Source organism: Kockiozyma suomiensis, assembly GCF_038497685.1.
Source record: "Kockiozyma suomiensis strain NRRL Y-17356 unplaced genomic scaffold V2V93scaffold_18, whole genome shotgun sequence".
In the NCBI taxonomy this organism is placed as follows: domain Eukaryota; kingdom Fungi; phylum Ascomycota; class Lipomycetes; order Lipomycetales; family Lipomycetaceae; genus Kockiozyma; species Kockiozyma suomiensis.
In genome coordinates, this window is record NW_027117681.1 from 80,600 (window position 1) to 101,776 (window position 21,177).

At 44.3% G+C, this 21,177-nt stretch overlaps 9 protein-coding genes across 9 annotated transcripts; 4 read left to right on the forward strand and 5 right to left on the reverse strand.

The window, feature by feature from the left end:
* Window positions 1-91: 91 nt before the first annotated feature.
* Window positions 92-2,638, reverse strand: V2V93DRAFT_376076 (uncharacterized protein). The gene is made up of 3 exons (XM_066911644.1): window positions 1,741-2,638; window positions 1,120-1,685; window positions 92-1,064 (listed from the first exon to the last, which is right to left on the reverse strand). Exons 1-3 carry the CDS (start codon window positions 2,618-2,620, stop codon window positions 225-227), a joined length of 2,286 nt encoding a protein of 761 aa, XP_066763226.1. The 5' UTR covers window positions 2,621-2,638; the 3' UTR covers window positions 92-224.
* A 936-nt stretch (window positions 2,639-3,574) lies between these two features.
* V2V93DRAFT_395185 (uncharacterized protein) lies at window positions 3,575-7,368 on the reverse strand (the record flags this gene model as incomplete). Its single annotated transcript, XM_066912515.1, has 5 exons — window positions 3,575-6,049; window positions 6,108-6,691; window positions 6,750-6,855; window positions 6,916-7,046; window positions 7,116-7,368. The coding sequence occupies 5 exons, from the start codon at window positions 7,366-7,368 to the stop codon at window positions 3,575-3,577; spliced, it is 3,549 nt and encodes a 1,182-aa protein (XP_066763227.1).
* Window positions 7,369-9,539: 2,171 nt separating this feature from the next.
* V2V93DRAFT_376084 (uncharacterized protein) lies at window positions 9,540-11,720 on the forward strand. The gene is made up of 2 exons (XM_066911645.1): window positions 9,540-11,177; window positions 11,243-11,720. Exons 1-2 carry the CDS (start codon window positions 9,602-9,604, stop codon window positions 11,269-11,271), a joined length of 1,605 nt encoding a protein of 534 aa, XP_066763228.1. The 5' UTR covers window positions 9,540-9,601; the 3' UTR covers window positions 11,272-11,720.
* Window positions 11,457-12,662, reverse strand: V2V93DRAFT_376086 (S-adenosyl-L-methionine-dependent methyltransferase). The gene is made up of 2 exons (XM_066911646.1): window positions 12,432-12,662; window positions 11,457-12,358 (listed from the first exon to the last, which is right to left on the reverse strand). Exons 1-2 carry the CDS (start codon window positions 12,635-12,637, stop codon window positions 11,539-11,541), a joined length of 1,026 nt encoding a protein of 341 aa, XP_066763229.1. The 5' UTR covers window positions 12,638-12,662; the 3' UTR covers window positions 11,457-11,538.
* A 166-nt stretch (window positions 12,663-12,828) lies between these two features.
* V2V93DRAFT_376087 (WD40-repeat-containing domain protein) lies at window positions 12,829-14,270 on the forward strand. Its single transcript, XM_066911647.1, has one exon. It carries the CDS (start codon window positions 12,885-12,887, stop codon window positions 14,166-14,168), a length of 1,284 nt encoding a protein of 427 aa, XP_066763230.1. The 5' UTR covers window positions 12,829-12,884; the 3' UTR covers window positions 14,169-14,270.
* Window positions 14,185-15,855, reverse strand: V2V93DRAFT_376088 (autophagy protein Apg5-domain-containing protein). Its single transcript, XM_066911648.1, has 5 exons — window positions 15,266-15,855; window positions 15,054-15,190; window positions 14,718-14,995; window positions 14,520-14,660; window positions 14,185-14,456 (listed from the first exon to the last, which is right to left on the reverse strand). The coding sequence occupies exons 1-5, from the start codon at window positions 15,398-15,400 to the stop codon at window positions 14,263-14,265; spliced, it is 885 nt and encodes a 294-aa protein (XP_066763231.1). The 5' UTR covers window positions 15,401-15,855; the 3' UTR covers window positions 14,185-14,262.
* Window positions 15,618-18,721, forward strand: V2V93DRAFT_376092 (kinase-like domain-containing protein). Its single transcript, XM_066911649.1, has 5 exons — window positions 15,618-15,994; window positions 16,053-16,149; window positions 16,208-16,257; window positions 16,315-16,888; window positions 16,941-18,721. The coding sequence occupies exons 1-5, from the start codon at window positions 15,947-15,949 to the stop codon at window positions 18,599-18,601; spliced, it is 2,430 nt and encodes an 809-aa protein (XP_066763232.1). The 5' UTR covers window positions 15,618-15,946; the 3' UTR covers window positions 18,602-18,721.
* Window positions 18,635-19,539, reverse strand: V2V93DRAFT_376095 (uncharacterized protein). The gene is made up of 4 exons (XM_066911650.1): window positions 19,414-19,539; window positions 19,043-19,327; window positions 18,835-18,982; window positions 18,635-18,769 (listed from the first exon to the last, which is right to left on the reverse strand). The coding sequence occupies exons 2-4, from the start codon at window positions 19,240-19,242 to the stop codon at window positions 18,734-18,736; spliced, it is 384 nt and encodes a 127-aa protein (XP_066763233.1). The 5' UTR covers window positions 19,243-19,327; window positions 19,414-19,539; the 3' UTR covers window positions 18,635-18,733.
* Window positions 19,540-19,879: 340 nt separating this feature from the next.
* V2V93DRAFT_376096 (mitochondrial 37S ribosomal protein mS42) lies at window positions 19,880-21,153 on the forward strand. Its single transcript, XM_066911651.1, has 3 exons — window positions 19,880-20,353; window positions 20,411-20,535; window positions 20,597-21,153. The coding sequence occupies exons 1-3, from the start codon at window positions 20,125-20,127 to the stop codon at window positions 21,092-21,094; spliced, it is 852 nt and encodes a 283-aa protein (XP_066763234.1). The 5' UTR covers window positions 19,880-20,124; the 3' UTR covers window positions 21,095-21,153.
* Window positions 21,154-21,177: the final 24 nt, after the last annotated feature.

The following is a 21,177-nucleotide window of genomic DNA, read 5'->3' on the forward strand; positions in this document are numbered from 1 at the left end:
AAAAGAAAGGTACGTAGCAATCAACCCACCCTCTGTTATGCTAAGTTGTTACGTTGAACTTTATATTAAACTTTATTACGGCAGCTGCATCCTTCTATTTAACCGTGCGCCGCTAACCCTACATCTGGCTTCGCTATAGTAAATGCGTACAAGTTCATTTCCTCGAACAAACAGTAATTATAAAAATTCCGGGATCCTCAATATGCACCTCTAACAAGTACAAATCAAATAAAACACTGATAATCATCACCCTCATCAACTTCTTCAACATGCTTAACAGTCTTGGCCATTCGCAGTCTTTCTTGAGCGGCAAATTGCGCAAGACTAGCATACACTTCTTCAGCAGTTTTCTTCTGCTGAGCACGAATAGCTTCATCGCTTGTGGCTACCTCATGTCGCATGCTCGAGAACCCTTCAGCTCCAGTCCGTTTCAGAAAAACGACGTCCTTCTCTGATGTAGAAGGTGCGTGATCATGAGCAAACATTGCCGGACAGACAGCCATTCTTCGTGCTTTTCTTCGCTCAGATAAAAACATATATGACGGTACCTGTCTCACGAATTTCTCATGCTTATCAATTTCTTCTTCGTTGGTATCTTCTTTGGTAACTTCTTCTGTAATAGCCGGACACCCTTGCTGCTGAGTAAAGCATTGAGAATTTTGAGCACTCTCGGCTGGTATATTGATATTAGTTCTGGTATCTTCAAACGCATTCCTGCATCTCATAACACTCTCATTCTGCTTAACTGGTTTCACTTCTCTCTTTTCGGGGGGTATACACAGAACAGTAATAGGAATTCTCACAGTCACAAACCTCTTTCGCAATAACGACAATGAAGACCTACGACACCCAACCTCGACTTCAACTGCATAATGCACACGCAGAGTCGAGTTGTAAACAATAGTACTTGTCATTTGCGGGATATCAATAAATGAAAGATACGTGGCGCGTTCACCTGGGGCACAGTGTTCGACAGAGATGTCGGTAGTTTGGGTATGAATCAAGGCTGGCGATTTATAGTTTACCTCTGCGACCACCCGCTGGCAGCTTCGCGCTTGCTGCATCTAACAAGCAGATGTTAGCTTTTCACTTGACAAATTAGGCCAAAAGGATCCATACAGGGTTAATATACTCGATAAATTGCACGACACGCATTCGTACCCTACACATAACAACCCCACTATCACCTCCATTTGTGACCAAAATCACGACCGGAAATCTCTCTCCGGCCCACACTACACCTTTGTCATTCTCAGGTTCAACTTTAATTCTCACTAGCTCACTTTCATGGGTAACTCCGTTTGCTGAAAACCACTTTGCATTGTGGCGAAGCTTCCCACTTCCGTAGGCGGATGAGATCGAGAGGTTGGCGAACGCACGCAAATCAACTGTATTGAAAAATCTAATTTGTCGTACCACTCGTAGCTTATCAAGACAGTTTCCAGCACTGGAGGGCAAACTCAGAGTAACATTTGCAACAAGGTAATACTTTACATGAATCTTGTCGCGTGGATTAGAAAGATACCCGGCGCCTAACGCGGTTGGCAAGTCGAGCGAAAAATATATCGGTGTCTCTGGAGGCATCAAAATTGGGTCCTCGTTGAGCTCGAGGCGGTGATGATGTGGAGTCAGCGGGCAGAGAGGGAACTTGCGAGCATCCAAGACAGTACTCGAGCGGCCAATTTCTACGATTAATCTCCATTAGCAACAGCTGTCATAGCAACAATAAGAAGCACATACCTTGACAGCATATAAGCATCAATGCAACTCTAGCAATCGTGCACTCCTCACCATTCACATTCTGCACATTTCTTCTCGCTTTCTTTCTCGTCAACGCGATTCGTCCGCAAACTTCTTCTCCTCCCATATATGCCCCAGTATTAGGCACATCAACTTGCATATCCATATCAAATCCGCGGCGTAAATTAAATTTTCCCTTTGCAATATTAGCTGCCTCTGCAAGATCTTCATATAATCCGCCGGGATATTCGCAGTGCAGCATGACGGGCTTAACAGGAGACTCTGGAGCTGCGACATCACTTTGAGAGACTCCTTCGAAATTCCTCGCAAAGGCAGAATTCGTAGCTAATGGCGGCTCAGAAGGTAATGAATGATCCTGTATACGTTCATCGCGAGTCCAAAATCTCGAAGAAGAGATAGTCTTGCGAGTTCCGGTCTTAATTGGTGTAGAGGGAACTCTGCATAGCGCTGAAAACGAAGTGAATCTACGTGGACTGATTAATGCATCATCGGGTTCTTTTCTTGTAATTGTGCGGTTTAGAATAAATCCCTGCAGAAGATTCTGATGTTGTTGTTGCTGCTGAAGGATTTGACTGCGCATAGTAGATGTGTTGGGTAGATTCATGTACTGATCGTCACCTTTGGGTGCGTCGTTGGTGGTAAATCCAGTTGTGGCGGATAATGGGAAATGAGCAGGAAAGTTGTCGTCTGAGGTGCAAAGGATTTCGGATACCGACATACTGAGATCGAATGGGACTGGTGTCGTGATTTGCTGCTGATTAGGAGATGAAGGAATTTTTTGCGGAGGATCTTCTGGGTCAATATTCTCTTTATCAGAGTCACTTGATGTATGTCCATGAAGATACTGCCACACTCTCATTAGTCAAATAGGCCCAACAGTAATTATGGATGATGGTACTTTACCTGCGAAATGGCAGCCAATGTATCAGGCGACACACCGTCTCCCAAAATAGCCGGAGCATCTTGAAAAACCACATATTCAGACGTCACTTCTCCGACCGTATTTCCGTCCCCGAACTTTTGATTTCCTCGTCGTTTTCGTTCCTCGTTCTTCGCCGACGAAATAGGCAAGCATTCTGATCCACTTGGTGCAACCTCGTTGCCTTCTTTACGATCACTCATATTCTTGTCTTTTTTCCACAGTGCATGGGAGGTCTGAACCGCTTCTTGTGCCTGCTGTTGCTGCTGATCGCATTCGAAATCAGAGAAAATATGAGATCGTCCCAAAGATTGTAATCGAGAAGGCGTCACCTTCTTCGCCATTTACTAAAATAGTCCAGTCTGATAATATCAAACAAAATACGGGGATTAATAAAATCAAAGGATTTCAGCTGCTTTATTTTAATTTTGCAGCTCTTAGTGACTGTTTTAGCTGCTGGTAGTAAACAAGAGTAAACGATGGTGGGGGCGGGGTAAGGTTCACGTTGAATTGAAATCGATTTTTATTCAGCCCAGTCATTTTCCAAATATTCTACCACACACATAATAATACAACTGAATAGCTCGCATGTGACAATTACACATAAACAAAATCATATATTCTATATGTTATATATTTAATGCTAGACAAAATAACGAATGCACCTCTTTCTTTTGAGAATTAGACCGCCTTTTCTTTTCAGAATTTTCTTTTTCTCTCACTACCCTCTTATCGACACAGAAATACAGCAAAGGACAAAAAAATCAAATAAACATTAAAAAAAAAGACGCCAAAAAAAAAAAAAAAATGAAAAGGAGATATAATACCAGAGAGTTACACTAGCTGAGACGTGATATGATTAACAAGACGATGGAAGTTTACATATAGACGAATTCACTCAAACCGCTTCTTACGCTCGCGGATATCAAGTTTAGACAAGTCATCGTCTAATAACTGCTCCACATCCACATCCTCCTCATCATCAACATCGATACCAGGTAAACTAGGAAACTTCTTTTCAAACGAGAGCTCCCACTCTTTACTATCGACATTATCATGCACAAATTTCCGCACCGGTACTCGTCGCGGCGACGACGCGCTGACAACATTTCGCGACGGTGAACTAGTCACTGATGGGGTCCCTGTGCTCTGTAACTTCGCGGGTTTAGGAGGCGGAGCAGGACGATCCAATAAACTGTCTGTGCTGCTAACGGTGTTTTGCCTCCTATGTTCTACAGTTGACGAACGATACTCAAAAGGCGAAGGTGCGCGCACATCAACCAAAGCAGTACCAGTATTAGTTGAATGAATCCTCAAATGTCGCCGCTCGTCAAACTTATTCTTCGCCTTGTGCAAATGTTCCTTTGCACGCTCTCGCCGATTCTGTGCCCTGGCACTTGCCTGCGCTAAAAAGTTTGCCTCATCGAATCCGGCTTCTCCAGGTTTAACATCAAGTTGCGAACTCATCAACTGAGCTTCCAAATCACCCATAGGTTCAATCTCAGTATAGGTTTCCGGTACAAGCGTGTCACCTACTTCGCCGATCGTGGCCGCACGCGGCAGACCGGTCTCAATAGCATTATCTTCATGATCGGTGTATTTGCCATATCCAGACGCCGTCTTCGTAACTGACGCAGACTGACTGTGCTCGAGAAGCGAATGCACACGATTCTGAATACTTTGCGCCCTAGGACGTTGCCCGTTTCCACTAACAGCCGACGATGTACGAATAGGAATCTCCAGACTAGGAGTTTTATCAGCGAGAGCTGGCTTCGTAGCAGGTTTTGGTTTTACAATCGGAGGTGGCGGCATCGCTTCTGCATCGCTATCACGTAAATTGCGAGCTGCAGCACGCTTCTCCATCGCGTCAGAAACAATCGGCGACTCCTTTGCGCCATTCCACGAAGTTGAAGATGAACTCGCTGCCATGGGCACGGCCGAAGTAATTGGTGCGTTTGCCGCATTCTCTGATTGAGGGGTAGTCGCCTTTTGAGAACTGCGTCTGAAGAGCTTAGCCGACGAGGCACGGCGCATGTGCATCTTAAACCCGCCTCCAGTATTGTTACTTCTGACTCCTACTTCTTCATTCTTTTTTGACGGACTCGGAGTGCGTTTTCGTTCAAACGACATGGCATGCGACGTTCTAGGTGACTGAGGCGGCACCGCTCCATTACCGTGATCCGTAGCCGCCGGCGATTGTTGCTCAAATTTCTTAAAAGCGTCGCCAAATTTACCAGAGAGTCTACCCGTGAGATTAATGACTGGCATACTAGCGCGCTTACTATGCTTTCCCGATGTCGATCCTGCGCTAACACTTCGCTTCTCAATTGCTGCATTCTTTGAGCTGCCTCCTGTATAATCTGCAGGCATGCCCATGTTTGAGCCGCCGGTATCAAGAGATTTCAAAAATTCAAGATTAGACTCTATATGCTCTGACTGCTGCGACTGTCCCGTATATGCGGCACTAAGAAATCCGCTGCCCTCACCCCCCGAATGCGCTGAGCCGGCGGGACTCTCACTTCTGCCCAAGTTTCGCAAAAAGTCAACGCTTGAATCCAAAAACATACTCACCGGCCGACTCTTGCGTCCAGACGACGACGGAGGGCGGTGTTGCGGAAATTTGTAACTTCCTCCGCCATACTGGTTCGTATCCAGAGACGGTCTTCTAGTATCAGCCACACTAATAGCACCACGCGATGGAGCCCGCATGATTGACGATCCAGAGTCAGAATGGCCTCCGCTGGTCTGGGTAGGAACAAAACGACTACTTCCATCCGAGAATTCGCGCTTGTTTTGTAGCTCGGGTGATGCGGAGACAAGCGTTGGCCGCTTTGGCTGCGGAGCTTTAATCGATCCAGACGAACGTTCACTGCTAAAACTCGGGCGCGATGGCATAGAAGACTGCGTATCAGGAGTGGAAGACTCGAATTTGTCAAATGCCTTTTTCGAAAGCTTGCGCACAGTGGGTGGTTTAGAGCCTCTAAGAGAAGGGAAGCGGGTAGATAGCATTGCTTCGGCTTCATCTAATTCAGATTGATCGGCATCAACTGATGGGGGCGATGGAGGCGGCAAGTATGATGGAAAATCCATAGTGTCAGATGGCGAGTTGAGGTCATCGCGGTGTGAAGCCTGCTGCGGCGGCATAGGCGATACGCGCATCGATGAAGAACTCGAAGTAGGCGTAGGGGCGCTGGGAGGTGGAACACGACCGCGCCGCATGGGTTTGATATCAGGAATTACAGACTGTGGAGATTGCTGCGATTTGCGTTCGTATTGAATGATGCCGGCATTAGAAGTAAGCGGTCGTGATGACTCTGAAGCGGTTGGCGGAGACTTTCGTTGGCGATTGGCAGCACGTTCGGAATAAATCTAAAAACTGAACGTTAGTCCGTTGATTCCCAATAGATTGAATTTGGAATATATGTACATCTTTTATTGGCACCTCAACTCCACGCATTCGGCAAACCTCTTTCAAAACTTGAAATATGTTTGGTCGATCTCTGGGATTTTCTCTTAGCATGACACTAATCAACCTTTTCATTCGATCCGAATACTGAGGATGAGGCGGAAATGTGAACGTCGCGTTCAAGATTGCAAGTTGACCTTTCTCCTCAAAAGGGGTAGTGTAAAAGCACAACTTAAACAACAGAACACCCAGAGCCCAAATATCTACCTTTTCATCAATTGGTAGACCTCGGTAAACGTCAACCATCTCAGGAGATCGGTACTGCATTGTCGTGTGTCTCTGAATATCATCTTCTATAGCGCGACATTCTTGACCAGTCTTTCCAGCCGGGATGGGTTCACAAGAGGACCCGAAGTCACAAATTTTGAAGTGTCCGGATTCAGATATGAGCACGTTCTCGACCTTAAGATCACGGTGAATGAGCGGTGGCTCTAGGTAGTGCATGCCGGAGACACCTTCGACGATGTCACTGAAAATGTTTAGAATCTCTGATTCAGAGAAACGGTGCTGTAGACGTGTATTCATAAAATCGATAAGACCACCGCCTAAATACCTAACAGTCAACACATTATTTCAAGTAGTAGAATAATCAAATATTAGTACCAGAGCAGAATTCCATGAGTACAAACACTTCATATCCGCCCGCCTTAAGATGAGATGCATGCGAATCAATGTAAGTAACGACATTCCTATGGCCTCTTAGTCGTTTCTGTCGTACAAATTAGCCTAGAAGTTTCAAGTAAAATCAAAAGATAAATTGAGCAATCACCATTGTATCGACTTCGATTCTCATAATATTTAGGTTCTCTTTATCAGGCACGGCCACGCGTTTCAAGACTGCGGTGTCGGTGCCATGAATGCTATACTCTAATCGCACAACATACACATGAGCAAAGCCACCTTCACCAGTAAGTGTTAGTATGGGTGATCCCACAGTTTGCAAAAAAATAGAGGTAGATCAACACCGACCTTCGGATAAATATCGCTCGATTACGACATTATGAGATCCGACGACAAGAGGCGTGCCAGGCAAATATGTTCCAGGTGGAACAACAATTTGCTTCGATTTATGATGATGGCTCAATTGAGGCGGTGGTGATTGAATCTGATAAATAACCTGCTGCGGAGTTGATGTGCTCTCGACGTAGTAGACAGTCTGTGGTTGCTGAACGGCGACGTAGACCGTTTGCTGCGACGGATCCATAGTATATGCTTCCGCCATTACCGAGAAAAGTATAATATGCAAACAAAAATAAACAAGAAGGAGAACGATAGAGGCTGCTCGGACCGACGACCGTCGTCGTCTGCTATGCTTTGTCGGGGGAAGACAGGACAAGATTTGGCTGAGGCGACGGCGTGTGTACTGTACAAACAGGAAGGGAGCCTGAGCCGCCATACGTTGTGCGGCGTATGCTGTAAGTGTCAGTATTATTGAGATATAGGTCATATATCAGTACATGTTTAATATATTTATGTATTTGTTTTGATTAGTCTTTGGAGCAGTGACAAACATGTAAAATATATAATGGTCTGGGTTGTTTCTGCCTTTTAATTTTCGCCAATAGTAGATGGAACCAAATACACTAACCGCGAAGAAAACTAGAGTGGTTGTTTCGGGATCAGAGAGGAGATACACTAAGCAAGCTAAGGAGTATTGCAACAGCAATGGCTACCGCCATCTCTGGATATTTCGCACACAAAAATAATATAGAGCGGATGAGTTGATTGAATTGTAAGGCATTTGAACAAACGAACGACCGATAATTTCCCCAAGCGGTGCAAATATTGCTCAACTCCGATAGCATACATAGGCTGCAGATTACCTTGTAGAGCTACAATGTCAGTTTTTCAACTGATTACTTATAATAATGCCTATAAAAGAACTCGCATCCGAATTGACTCGGTGACTGGAGAGCAAAATAAAGATATAAACTTATCAAGAGAATTTCAGACAGCCGAGGACAAGTGGATTTATAAAGGCTAACATCAAAGTTGTCTTTATCTCAAGAGAAGCGAGTTGAGGCTAAAACAGTACAGAGTATTTCACAGAGGCCGGTGTGAGATATATCGTTCAGCTGACTAAGAGAGGCCTAAAAGAAGATCAGCAATCAAAAGCAAAAGACAAGATTAGCCGCAGAGCATAAATGATAAGTCAGACGTTAGGTATTCAATGTATTAAATGTATTTAAGCATTAAAACAGGTAAAAAACCATAAAAACCAGCAATTATCAGAGCAGCTGCTTCAAGCGAGGGCTCAACGCTGAACACGAGATAGGCGGCATAGCTATTTCGATTTAGAGGGACAAAGCATAAAAACTGTTTGACGCAATATTTTCTCTTTCCGACTTTACAAGATAGACGAAAGAACAGAGGAGGACATTAAGAAAAGCGTTGAAGCATATGAGAGAACTGCTTTTAGTGGTGCAGCTATATTCCCGAGGAGCAGGCGGGAAGAAGGAAAAGGAGTTAATTGACGCAAGTAGAAAGCCGCTAAAGTGAATCGGTCGAGGTATTCCACAACCGATCAGACAGACCTGACCCGCAGTGTCTGGGTCGAGAGATCGGATTCTTATAATTAGGGAAAAATAAGAAGGGCAGATACAGATTCAGGAAATGTTCTGAGAATAAAGGTGGTGAAGGATAGGAGCAGGAATACTACAAATAATAAAATTTGAGTAAGGAATACAGAAAGTGACGTTAGACAAACAAGCCACCGTCTTAAGAAAAAGGATTAAGTGGAAAACGTTTCTAAACAACTCTATCCTATTCTCTAAAGCTCGAGCAAGTTTTAAGATAGCATACACAGACACTGCGACAGCAAATACAAATATACACCAGATATATAAACTATCTGTTCAGCACTGATTCTAGCTTACTCGGGTCGACCACGGCTGCAGTACAGTCGAGATACACGTGCACAGGTGCCGCTATCAAAGCCGCAATTAAAGTGGCTGGCTGTCAATTGCAGCTCAGTACTGTCCTTCAGTAGTCCGGGTCAAATAAATTGCGTGTGGATATTAACGGAGTAGTATCTGAGTCGTATCTACAAAAAAAGAGAAGTGCTCAGAATATAGCAGATTCAATAGAAGCTTTGTATGAGACATAAAGATAGTAAAGAGTGAAACTGAGCTTGGATTCTTTTTGCAGTCGCGGTACTGTACCTCCGTCCATTTACCAATACTTAAATTGACAATAATACGACAAAAATAGAGCAACGCTACTTCACCCTTATGACCCTATAAATGACTAGTCTTCCATTTGTGCAGCGGAACAAAACTAATGCCCCAGTAGTATAGTGGACCACCGGGTCTGCCTCTTTCGGCTCTATGCACTCGTCCTCGGTTAGAGTGTCTCCCCATAAATAGGGGCGTCCTCCCGCTTCCCAGACTGCCGCAGCCGCATACACACCCCGATTCATTTCCATAGATCATACCTCATCGTGGGCTGATTAGACAATGGGCAGACCGTTACTTGGTAGCTTGTCGAAGCAGCAAGAGCCTGGGACTTACTTCGTCATTCCCTTCTTGCTTCTCGTTATTTTCTGGCTCACTGTCTTTGCCTCCATCTCTCGCTCTGCTCAGACAATTCTTCTGTCCCCGCTCTCCTGTTTATCTTCCTTCTTCACACTTTTCTCTGTTTCAGCGTCTTCTACTGTAGAGCAGAGACCCATCGAATCCATCTCGGGTCTATTGAAAACAGGCTCCTCAGTCATCTGGCAGCGACTTCCCATTCACCTTGTCACCACCTTCCATTCCCTCCCTCATTTACAAGTTTACTCGGATGCCGCAGATCACATAGCAGGTCACGCAATCATCGACGCTCTTGCAGACTGCTCGTCGTTTCTTAAAAACTCCCAGGACTTTGATGCCTACAACTACATCCTCAGCCTAATCAGCCTCCACGCAAATCTCGACGCCGAGCCAGACAACGTACAACAGAGTGGTTCATCTATTTTGACACAGGCCGATGATGACGCCTTTGCTACTCGTTCAGCTTTTTCTGCTCGTCATCCTCCTGTCTCCGATGTCTTGGGCCCGGGCTGGGTACTCGACAAGTACAAAAACCTGCCAATGCTGGCGCACGCTTATCGCAACCGTCTTCCCTCTACGAAGTGGTTCGTCTTTTTTGACGGCGATTCTTACATTCTTTGGCATCAGCTTGCGGACTGGCTTGCCACTCTTGATTCTAGTAAACCATTATACATGGGCTCTATTGTCGGTCAAGTATTTGAGCAGTTTGCTCATGGTGGAAGCGGAATTGTTATCTCTATCGGAGCCGCGCACAAGCTTTTCGAAGCGAATGCTGACCTTGAACATATGTATGACATGGAGTCGCTTGAAGACTCCTATGGAGACCATATTCTTGCGATGGTTCTGCTTGATAATGGAATAAAGCCTGCCATCGGCGATAATGAGTATCCGTACGCAAGGCACAAATTCCAAGGCGAACCGCAATGGGCGGTCGGCGTTCATCCTGAAAATATGTGTTCGGAAATTATGAGTTTTCACCATGTGTTGCCACGCGACATTGAGCAAATTTACAGCATGGAGCAGGAATTTCTAGCAAATGGCAGAAAGGTGCGCTACCTGGACGTCTTTCAACGATTCGTAAAACCGCAACTGGAACCAGTCAAGGAAGACTGGAATAATTTTGCTAAGGATGTTGTATACTCTGTTGACCAGTTTGAACTGTCGATGTCTGATCCATTACAGACTATCGGCAGTCGAACAAATGAAGCAGATGAAGAGAGCGCAAAGCCTTACGCTTCATTCGAGTCTTGCAAAGCCGCTTGCGACTCATATGAGTCATGCTTGCAATTTCGGTATACTCGAGGCTACTGTGGATTGAGTAAGAGTGTAAGCTTAGGTCAGGGTGTCCGAGTTAGTTCCGCGACGCGACAGGCGCGTAAGTGGGCGCAGACCAAATTTGCGGATGTAAATAGCAAGAGTTTCAGTCAACGGCAAAGGTTGGATACATGGACATCTGGGTGGAGAGTGGATCGGATATGGAGTATTCTGGAAAACGCGCAATGTTAATATTAGTCTGTTTTTTTTGCTGGTATGATATGATAATGATATTGGATGAAAAATCTTTAGGGTATTCGAACCGAGAATCCAATTATTGAATGAGGAAAGAAGGCTCAAAGCTTCTTGGAACTGCCACACGCTGATGGTCGAGCCTAATCCCAATAGGTAGATTTGATACAGATACAACTTATTAGTTTCATCTTTGGGTTATCACTTACTCTAGCAAATTATGAGATATTTGTGGCTTGGGAACGCATTATCTCGTATATTGGCACTAGAGGAATCAGTCATCTTCGAACCACTTTATTAGGGGAGCAGCTGCTATCTACAGTTATTAATCGTACATCTATCGTATCCCCTTCTCTCTATTTGAGAGAATCCTTCACAAACTTAGCTTGCAGCCATACTCTATACATTTTGAGCTTGCGTTTCCGGTTAACCAGTAACCTCCGATCAGTACCAACTCTTTCGACCTTCAATATCTTACCGAAAATTCCGGCAAGTTCATCTTCTGTAAAGAAATATACTCGCGTACCATCTCCTCGGGCATAAAAGCTATCGTCCAGCAATCTTCCCTTCTTGAATCGCAGCTGCGCCATATCGTAACGCCCATAATCTCTAAATAAGACTTGACCGCCAGGTTTCAAAAGTCTATCAATATTCATGATGGCAGCATCCCATTGCGCAGGAGCAAGTGCGCTAAACACAAAAATTAAAATGATAAAGTCCACCGAGTTTTCTTCTAATCCCGCAGGCAAACGACCCGTTTCGTCAGCCAAATCCCACATATCTGCATCACATACTTTTCCATCAAATTCAGGCGACTCGCGAACAAGTTCAACCGCACGATGCGAAAAATCGACACCTATAATCTTCAACTCTGGATTTTTATTTGCATTCAATATTGGAAACATTGTATTCCCTGCCCCGCAGCCAACCTCCAAAATGACTTTTTTCCCTGAATCAGGCTGCGTTGCATGCTCATATATCGATGGAAATTCTAGTTGCAGCCATTTTCGATCTTTGAAAAAATTGGATTTGTTGTTTCGGTAAAATAAATCCCAGTACCGAGCGGGATTGGTCATATACAAATGCTTGTCAAAATCGTTTACTGGGTTTTCGCGTTGGGCAGCGATTTTTTCTTGAGCTATTTGAGCTTGTTCTTCATCCCATTCCACATGGTCCCTAACTATTTGTTAACACCGTCCCTCACTCAAAATTACAGATATATACTGTAAGAAAAGAAGAAATTACATACCAGGCATTATGGTCCCACACGGCCTCTTCATCATCTAAGAATCTCTGTCCAAATTGAAACGGATCATCTCGTTCTGTTCGAGGGATATCCCACTTTGACTGCTCTTCTACTTTTTCGTCGGCAATTGTAGTATCTTCTAACGAGATCGTATTAAGTGATGACTCTAGTAAATTCAGCTCGCCCGTATTTGGTGGTTTATCGGTCATTTTATTGTGTATTTCTAGAGCTGGTATCTCGAATCTAAAGATTTTTAAATTTTTTTGAGCTGGGAGAACAGCGTGTGAAGCTTAGCAGTGTGTAAATAGTATGCCTTCCTTTGACAATTACACTAAAGTTGCACATTTCAGATTGCAATCCCCTGCGGCTTTAGCTCTCTTGACTCTCTACATCTATATACATTTTATATACAATTATAACAAAGATACAATGAAATGCGAATGATACACTGCATGTATGCTTTCATCTTTTATCTTTACTCGCGAGACCGGGCTTACACACCCTCATGAACTGCGTTCCGCCCAACTATGGCGCCAATACTCCACCCTCGTGCGTTCCGAGCTTCGATATTTCCCTACGCGACACTCGGGTACAGTTAATGCTCTCGCCGTTGACCCGATTCATAACCGATTCATGATATCAGGGGGCTCGGACAGTCGGATCTTAGTCTGGGATTTACACTCTCGTGAGGGACAGAGACATCGCTATGAGATTGTTGGGAGAGTGATGCCTAAAACCGCGCACAAGTACGGCATCTCGTGCGCTAGTTGGTGGCCATTTGATGATGGAATGTTTATTACTTCGTCCTTTGATGAGTCAGTTAGAGTATGGGACTCGTCTACTCTTGAAGATGTTTATAATTTTTCAATTGGGGCGAGAGTGAATGCGCACGATGTCTCAACAATCGCAGAACACTGTCTGGTAGCCGTTGCGGCAGACTGTAATCCAGTCAGACTGGTCGATTTACGCTCGTCGGCTGCCGCACAAATTTTGACAGGCCACGAAGGAACGACAGTTAATGCAGTCAAATGGTCGCCTACCGAACCGTTCATGCTCGCATCAGGTGGCTCGGACGGAACTGTGCGATTATGGGATATTCGTCGTTCAAATGCCTGTCTTACGGTCCTCAACCTCGAAAATACAAGTTTAACATCATCATCTTCCTCAAATGTTCGTCGCGATGTGTTTTCAACTTCCTCTTCATCGATTCTAAGTCAAGTCAAATCTCACCGTGGTGTCGTCAACGGCCTTGCGTTTCTAGCTGATGGCTTGAAACTAGTATCTACAGGAACCGATGAAACAATTCGCGTCTGGTCAATGACTGGGGCATCTGAAGGTTTTAGCAATGCATGCTACAGAAATACTCTAGTCAACTTTGGTCCACTGATTCGAAATCGCTATTTGCAGTGCATCAACATGGTCTTGACTCCCGTGCGCGACTGCGCTCCGCAATTACTATTCTATCCTAATGATAACGGCGATGTATTGATGTTTGACGTATCGACTGGGCGACTTGTCAGAAGACTCTCGATATCGCGTAATATGCTTAAACGAACTAAAGGACTTACATGCCGAGGGTCAGAGTTTGTCGAGATATTTTCAGGAAGTAGTGATGGAGATATTATACTCTGGGAAGCAGAGCGTAGCGATACAAAGAGGACAAGAAGTATGCCGCAAAAACGAGAAAACGATAATATTTTGACGGAAATTTACAAAGGAATTGAGTATGAGGGGAATTAGAAGAGTGTGATAAAAGTTTTGGGAGGAGGGGATGGGATGTATTGTAGATATCATTATTCTAGCTATCATTTTGCATAATTAACTTTTTTTTGAGCTATGATATCATAACTATACAAATGTGGAGGTAACCGTCTGTATACATGCACTCGTACAGTAATTCCGCCAAAGGGATCATCATTCCTAGTGTTGCGCCATGTAATATCGGTCTAGCTATTAAACAAGCGCGACGAGACGGGAACAGGTCAGGAAGATATTGATGGAGCGCCGAGCCAACTGTATGTGGTTCCCCTATGGTGGTTCATTTGTTAGTGACACACAAAGGACTGATTGACAACGGGATACAAGACGCACTTAACGAAAGTGATGGCGGAACAAGAGCATGCAGAACTTTGTTTGAAGATGGAAGGTATATTTTGATAGGGATATGACGAAGTGAGAGTGGATCATGCGGCAGCAACTTGCTTGCGACAGTCCAAAACATAGTATAGTTATCTTTATTCAGTAGATTAGCGACCAACCTTTTGTATACTTTTTTGTGGAGATACTCACGAGTTTCTACACCGGTCCACAAATTAGTAGAATCAGCTTTAGATAGATTCATAACTGTAGTAGCGTTTCCACGTCTTACGAAATCCGCCTCTTTAATTCTGTTCATCCAATATTCGACTAGATCGTTCTTACTTTGTAATCTTAACACCGTCTCTGTGGGGTATTTATTGAAATGCAGCACCAGCGTCCATGGCAGATGCCAGTCATGATCCGGATTGTCAGATTGCGAAGGGTCAAGGCCGGTGAGTAGATCATATATTAACCCAATTGGCCAGTTCCTAGATAAGCCAAGTCAATTTCATTGTCTGAAAAGGTCAACACTCGGCTGTTACAAACCAGCGTAAAGGAACATCTTCGAATTCAAGCCACCACTCAAGCGAGTCCGCAGTATCAGGATTTCGCAAATATGGTTTAAAATAAGCCGTTATTTCGGAGAATAACAATGGGAAATATGACATTCGTCGAGCATTGGCCTATAACCCCTATAATTAGCTCTCTCCGTTCCTCTTTATTTGTTTTTCGTACCAAAAAGAAAATAAATAACGTACAAAATAAGGAGGAATATCAGATAAAGTCCGCGCCTCACTTGCTGCTAAAATAATTTGAATAGGAACCACGCCATCCCATATTCGCCGTCGTAGTTCAGGCGTGGATTTTAACAAGGATGATGTAGACGACGACATTCGTCGGCCTGATTGTACTGGATGAGTATCGCAGTATGAACTTGTATTTAACGTAATATGTTCATGTTTCTGAGTACTATCCAACTCTGGAATAATCTTGTCGAATATATCAAAAACTGGCTGGAGTAAGACCGTCAACTACGCGTCATCGCGTATCAATATCACGTGAACCCTAATAGTAAAGACTTCCACACAAATATTACTGAGTCAGGCAGCGTTCAGAGATTTGGTGAAGACTGAAATTCGGGTAAGGTTTTCTATTTTAAGTGAGACGCGAACAAATGCAAGTGATGCATGATGAATGATCTTTGCAAGTTAATTGATCTAGGAATTAGCACTCTTGCTCTGTTCTCACTCGTTTGTATACCGAATTATTAGAGGATAAGGAGATTTGAAAAGAATAGTCTTCAGATCTTCTGGAAGAAAAGAACACATTAGCATCAGGGAAGAGAGCAAATTCTGCCTCGAATTGAAACATCTACTTGATTTCTCCAACATCCGGTGTTAATGCTTTAGTCCAAGCAATCAGACAGCAAAACAAATACCATGGTGCCAGGTGGAAATAAAGCTGAAGTCCAAAATGCGCGTGCTAAAGTAAGTTGTGCAGTTTTCATTTGATTTTGTCAAGTTGACGATACTAACATGTATTCAGCTGGTGGAATCGTACAATCAGATACTAGAAGAGTTCAATACCGAACAAGAGCTGAAGAATGTGGGGAACTATCGGATATCACGGTTGATTGGGAAAGGTGAGCATGAAAAGATTATAAACCGAGAATGCAGCTAATCTTTATTTTGTGTTTGCAGGTAGTTTTGGAAAAGTGTATCTTGCCACACATAAATTGACAGGCACAAAAGTATACCCTACGTCTAGTCAGAATTATATTAGAGACATTGCTGACAATGACTGGCAGGTCGTGTTAAAGTCAGCTGAAAAGTCTGATCTCAATCTAGCTCGTGAGATTCATCACTACCGTCAGCTATTGCATCCCCACATAGCCCGTCTATACGAAGTTGTCATAACCGAAAAACTTGTATGGCTTGTACTAGAGTATTGTCCGGGTGACGAACTCTACGCATATGTTCTGCGACATGGAAGATTATCAACGGATCAAGTACAGAGAATATTTGCACAGCTATGCGGCGCGGTAGCTTATATTCACACCAAAAATATCGTCCATAGAGATCTTAAACTAGAGAACATCTTGCTAGATAAATTCGATCGTGTCAAGTTATGTGATTTCGGATTCACCAGGGAATGCGAGCCTAAAAGGTTGCTGCAGACATTCTGCGGCACGATATGTTACGCGGCTCCAGAAATGGTCAGAGGTGAAAAATATCAGGGGCAAGCTGTCGATGTATGGGCTCTAGGGATTATTTTATATGCATTGCTATGTGGCGAATTGCCATTCGACGAGGAAGACGAAGTGCAGACTCGATTAAGAATATCCAAAGAAGACCCAGAGTATCCAGATTATTTACCTGAGGGTATGTACCACATGTCAACCAATATTTTTGTAATAAATGCTAACAGAAACAGACGCGCTAAATCTTTTACAATCGATTCTCTCTAAGCGCGCAGGCTCTCGTCCATCTGCAACCGAAATCCTACAACATCCATTCCTAGCTCCATATTGCCCCGATCAAATATCACAGCTTTTAATCATGCAACCACCCGTGTTTTCCACAAAGCTCGAGCGCGATATTCTTGATAGATTGCGCCATGCATACGTTGATATTGAGACTATGCGTGAGAGTGTGCTGCAGCAGAAATGTGATAATCTAGCTGGATGGTGGGCATTAGTTCTCGAACGCGAGCAGCGCAAATTAAAAAGATCGAAAAAGAAACGCAGATCAGAAAGGTATAAACAGCGATTAACTGAAACTTCACTAAGTCGGCGAACGAGTAACGAGGTTGCTATACCGCTCCAGAAGCCGGTACAGTCGCATGAGCTGGTTGATGAAGGTACGCAGACGCTGGAAGAAACTGTTAGGAGTCAGACTGAGGCAGCTGTTTTAGCTGAAGGGTTTGGGAAAAAGAAGAAACATAATCTGTTTCGCGGCATCGTCGATGCCTTGGCGCACCCCAAGCAGTGGACTTCTGGGAATCCCGCTCATGGGAGAGGATTGGGTGGAGAAGAGTCACCACGTCGACGATCTTCGATTTCAAGTTTCTTGTCGGGACATAAATCCACGAGTTTGAAATCAGAGAAAGTGAATGGGAGCGGCAAAAAATCTCCGAATACAAACATGAAACAACCTGGAAATGGAGCCGGGAATGGAGCCGGGAATGCAACAAGTACCTTGCAAGTACCAAAGAAGAACGACCAAGAAGCGCCAACAACGGCGTCTCCTGATAAAGCTGTCGAGAATAAGAGACGACAAACTCAGCAAACTCTCATGCGCTCATTCACTGACAGCGATTTCTCGCGGCGCGACCTCTCGGCTACGCGTAACAAAAGCAGCGTATCATCGTCGCTTCGCATGACAGGCATGCATTCTTCCGACTCTCGAAGATCGGTCTCACTCGATCGACACTCGTCACCTAATTCTACACGTCGTGATCGTCGCGGAATAAGCCGGAATTCGACATCCTCCTCGTTCTCGTCACTATTATCGACAGCTCAACGCAAGTCTACATTTTCTCGCAAATCAAGCACCTCAAGCAACTCCGTTTCGTCGTTTAACACTTCTCATTCGCCACGGTCAAGTCTGCGAATAAATCCGACTAGCGAGAGTTTCGATTCACATCTCGGACGCCATCGGCCGTTGTTTATGAGACGTAGGAAATCGACTACGGACGACGAGAACGTGAGTTCTAGATCAACTGTTGGAACACCGCGACCGCTCTACGCCTCTACACAGCAGCAGCGCGGAAGATTTACAAATGAGACTGCTTTTTATAAAGGTGGCGGTAATAGTGCAACAAGAAATTTCTCTGCTGATACGTTCTTTAATGAGGCGCCGCAACCTAGGCGGCGGATGATGATGCCGTTGAGGAATGGAGGTGGCACGCGCGGAAGAAAAGGGGCTCCGGAGAATGCGAGCGAGCCTGGATTATACGCTGGGGGTGGAAGTGGGGCGGGAGCGGGAGGAGAAAAGGAGGAAGGAATAGAGGGTATAGAGGCTGTTGATGAGGAAGGAGAGTATGAGGAGGATGCAGATGATAATGCGAAGCATTTCAACGAGTTGAGCATATAGAATATGTTTTTGTTTATTGACAGTTTTTGTGAAGGTGCTTTAGAGATGTAGATAATGGTATGCTTTGATTTTTTTGGGGGATATGAGTCGATAATTAAAAAGCTATGTACAATACGATCATATACTCTGAGTTCACAGCTCGTTTTGAAGAGACCTTCGTGATGCCCTCTATATATACAGTCACGTTAGCATGATAGTCATAGCAGGCAGAACATAAAGACAGTAATACACACCCACTCGGTTTTGCATTCTTTGTAAGCTTCAAAGAACTCCTTGCAATTCTCCTTTGCGCGCTTCTCGTTATATCTGTTTCTATCTAAACAGCTTAATGACATTTGTGCACTCAATTTACACGGATCATAAAATTTTGAAGTTCCTTTTCTATAATATCAACTGTAAGAGAATAGATTTCGATAACTCGAGAAAAAAGGTAAAACAAACATATTCATTGCCTCGAAATGACGTTTATCATTAGCGTCATCGGGAAACATCTGATTAACACCTTCGGTATCAAAACGTTTCATGATCACATCCGGGTCACTTTCACTGTCGGTTTTTTTTCTCAAGTTGAAGACAGGCATCGGAGTAGTAACTGGCCGGACGGCTGAGTCTGAAGCGGGTGATGGTTGTGTGGAGCCCATTTCGATAATTACCTGATTGATGCAGTGACGTCAAATTACTGCATATATTCAAAGTACTGTTTAGTGAGTCATATAGACTGTAACACTATACAGAGTAGTATCAGTATATTGTTTGATTAGGAAATGCAGTATTCTGATGTCGAATATGCGTTGGGTTGGATGGTTTGATACAATATCTCTCCTCTAAACGCTACCCTAACCGTATACATCCTGCCTCCTCGATACACCTTGTATCTCGTCAATTAGGTCCGCCAGACCTCTGTATATAACAAGCATAATTCAGATAAACAATAAAATAGTAGTCTTTTTAACACGAAAATCAAAGTGGGTAATCTTGCTCGGTTGGAGATTTACCGGGGGCGGGATCACGTGTGTTGAAATCACGTGTAGCGAAATGGCTTATATAGATTGCTGAGTTACTGAGTTACCAAGGCTCTTTGGGACTAGGACTATTATTCGCAAAGAATCTATCTTTCTTAGTGTCTATTGTGATATTCCGATAACTCCATACCAAATTTATATTATACGTAGCATAATCGTTGTATTAACAAAAAGATCCGATCTCTCTCTCTGGAATCCGGGTAACATCGAACGAACTTCCGGAGCCTCGCGCGAAAAAAAATAGTCTCATTGAAAGAAACTAAATTTCATTGGAAAGCTTTCTGCACCGCAAAGAGAAAGAGAAAGATAGAGGATTTAGTGAACTGGATTAGATAGTATGTATATCTGCTCTATTGCTTTCTTGTCAGGTTCATGGATTATTCAGAACCGAGAGTGCTGGGTTTTGCTGCGTCGTGTGCAAGATTGGAAATAATAGCTATTTGGACTAACAATTCGCGTACAGATACAAAGGCATCAACTACATTATAATAAAAATCAAAGATGACATCGCTGCGGAGTCCTGTTTTCTTATCATTGCGTTCGTTGACACGCACGTGTATGTCGTCGAGAGCGATGCAGTTCCGAGGAGTGCACACCAAGCCGATACTCACGGATGAGGAAAGTTTTATAAGTAAAGGACTTTCTCCGGTATTTAGTGCAAAGGGATTTGATGTTGCGTGGGTGCAGTACCAGGAGTATGTCTGTAAAGAGCTGACCAAGGCCACTGTTGGTATGTGTCTACGGCAGTATTGTGGGAATTAGATTGATGCTGATGGATGAGATGCAGGAACTAAATACGACGGGTTGTCTTCGTTTGATACGCTGCTCGCGACGGCACGACTTGCGGATGAGGCACAGTTATTCAACTGGGCGTCGCTTGCGCACAACAATCACTTTTTCTTTCATGCACTGGTGAGGTCATATATATTGATGCATAGATTGAATACGAGCCTAATGTACCCTCTTGCAATAGAAAGGATCTAGTAGCCAGCAATCAAATGGACCACTTCCCTCGCTTGAGCGCGCAATCAATTATCACTTCAGCGGACTCGAGGAGCTCAAAGACCATATGAGCGGTATCGCGCGCTCGATGTGCGGAAATGGCTTCGTCTGGCTGATTCAGGGTCCGAACAAGCAGCTATATGTGACTGCGACCTATAACGCCGGCACACCATACGACTACGCACGCTCTATGAGCTTCGATTTGAACTCGCCCGTGTCTGGCGGCGTAGCTGAAGAAGTCGAGCGCCGCGAGTCGCTGCTGCAGCAGGACCAGCGGCGGCCAGAGTGGCCGCTGCCGCTACTGTGCGTGAACGTGTTCGAGCATGCATACCTGACCGACTACGGATTTGCGGGCAAGGAGGAGTACTTTGAGCAGTGGTGGAAGGCGGTGGACTGGTTCAAGGTCGAGGAGCGCTTCGACCCGCTCGGGGCGTTCCAGAGAGCGAGCGAAGGCCGTGCCACCCTGTAAGCAATTACATAAGTGCACTTAGATTACATAATATTGTACATAATATCATTATATAAGTAGACGTGTAGGATTACTCATTTTTG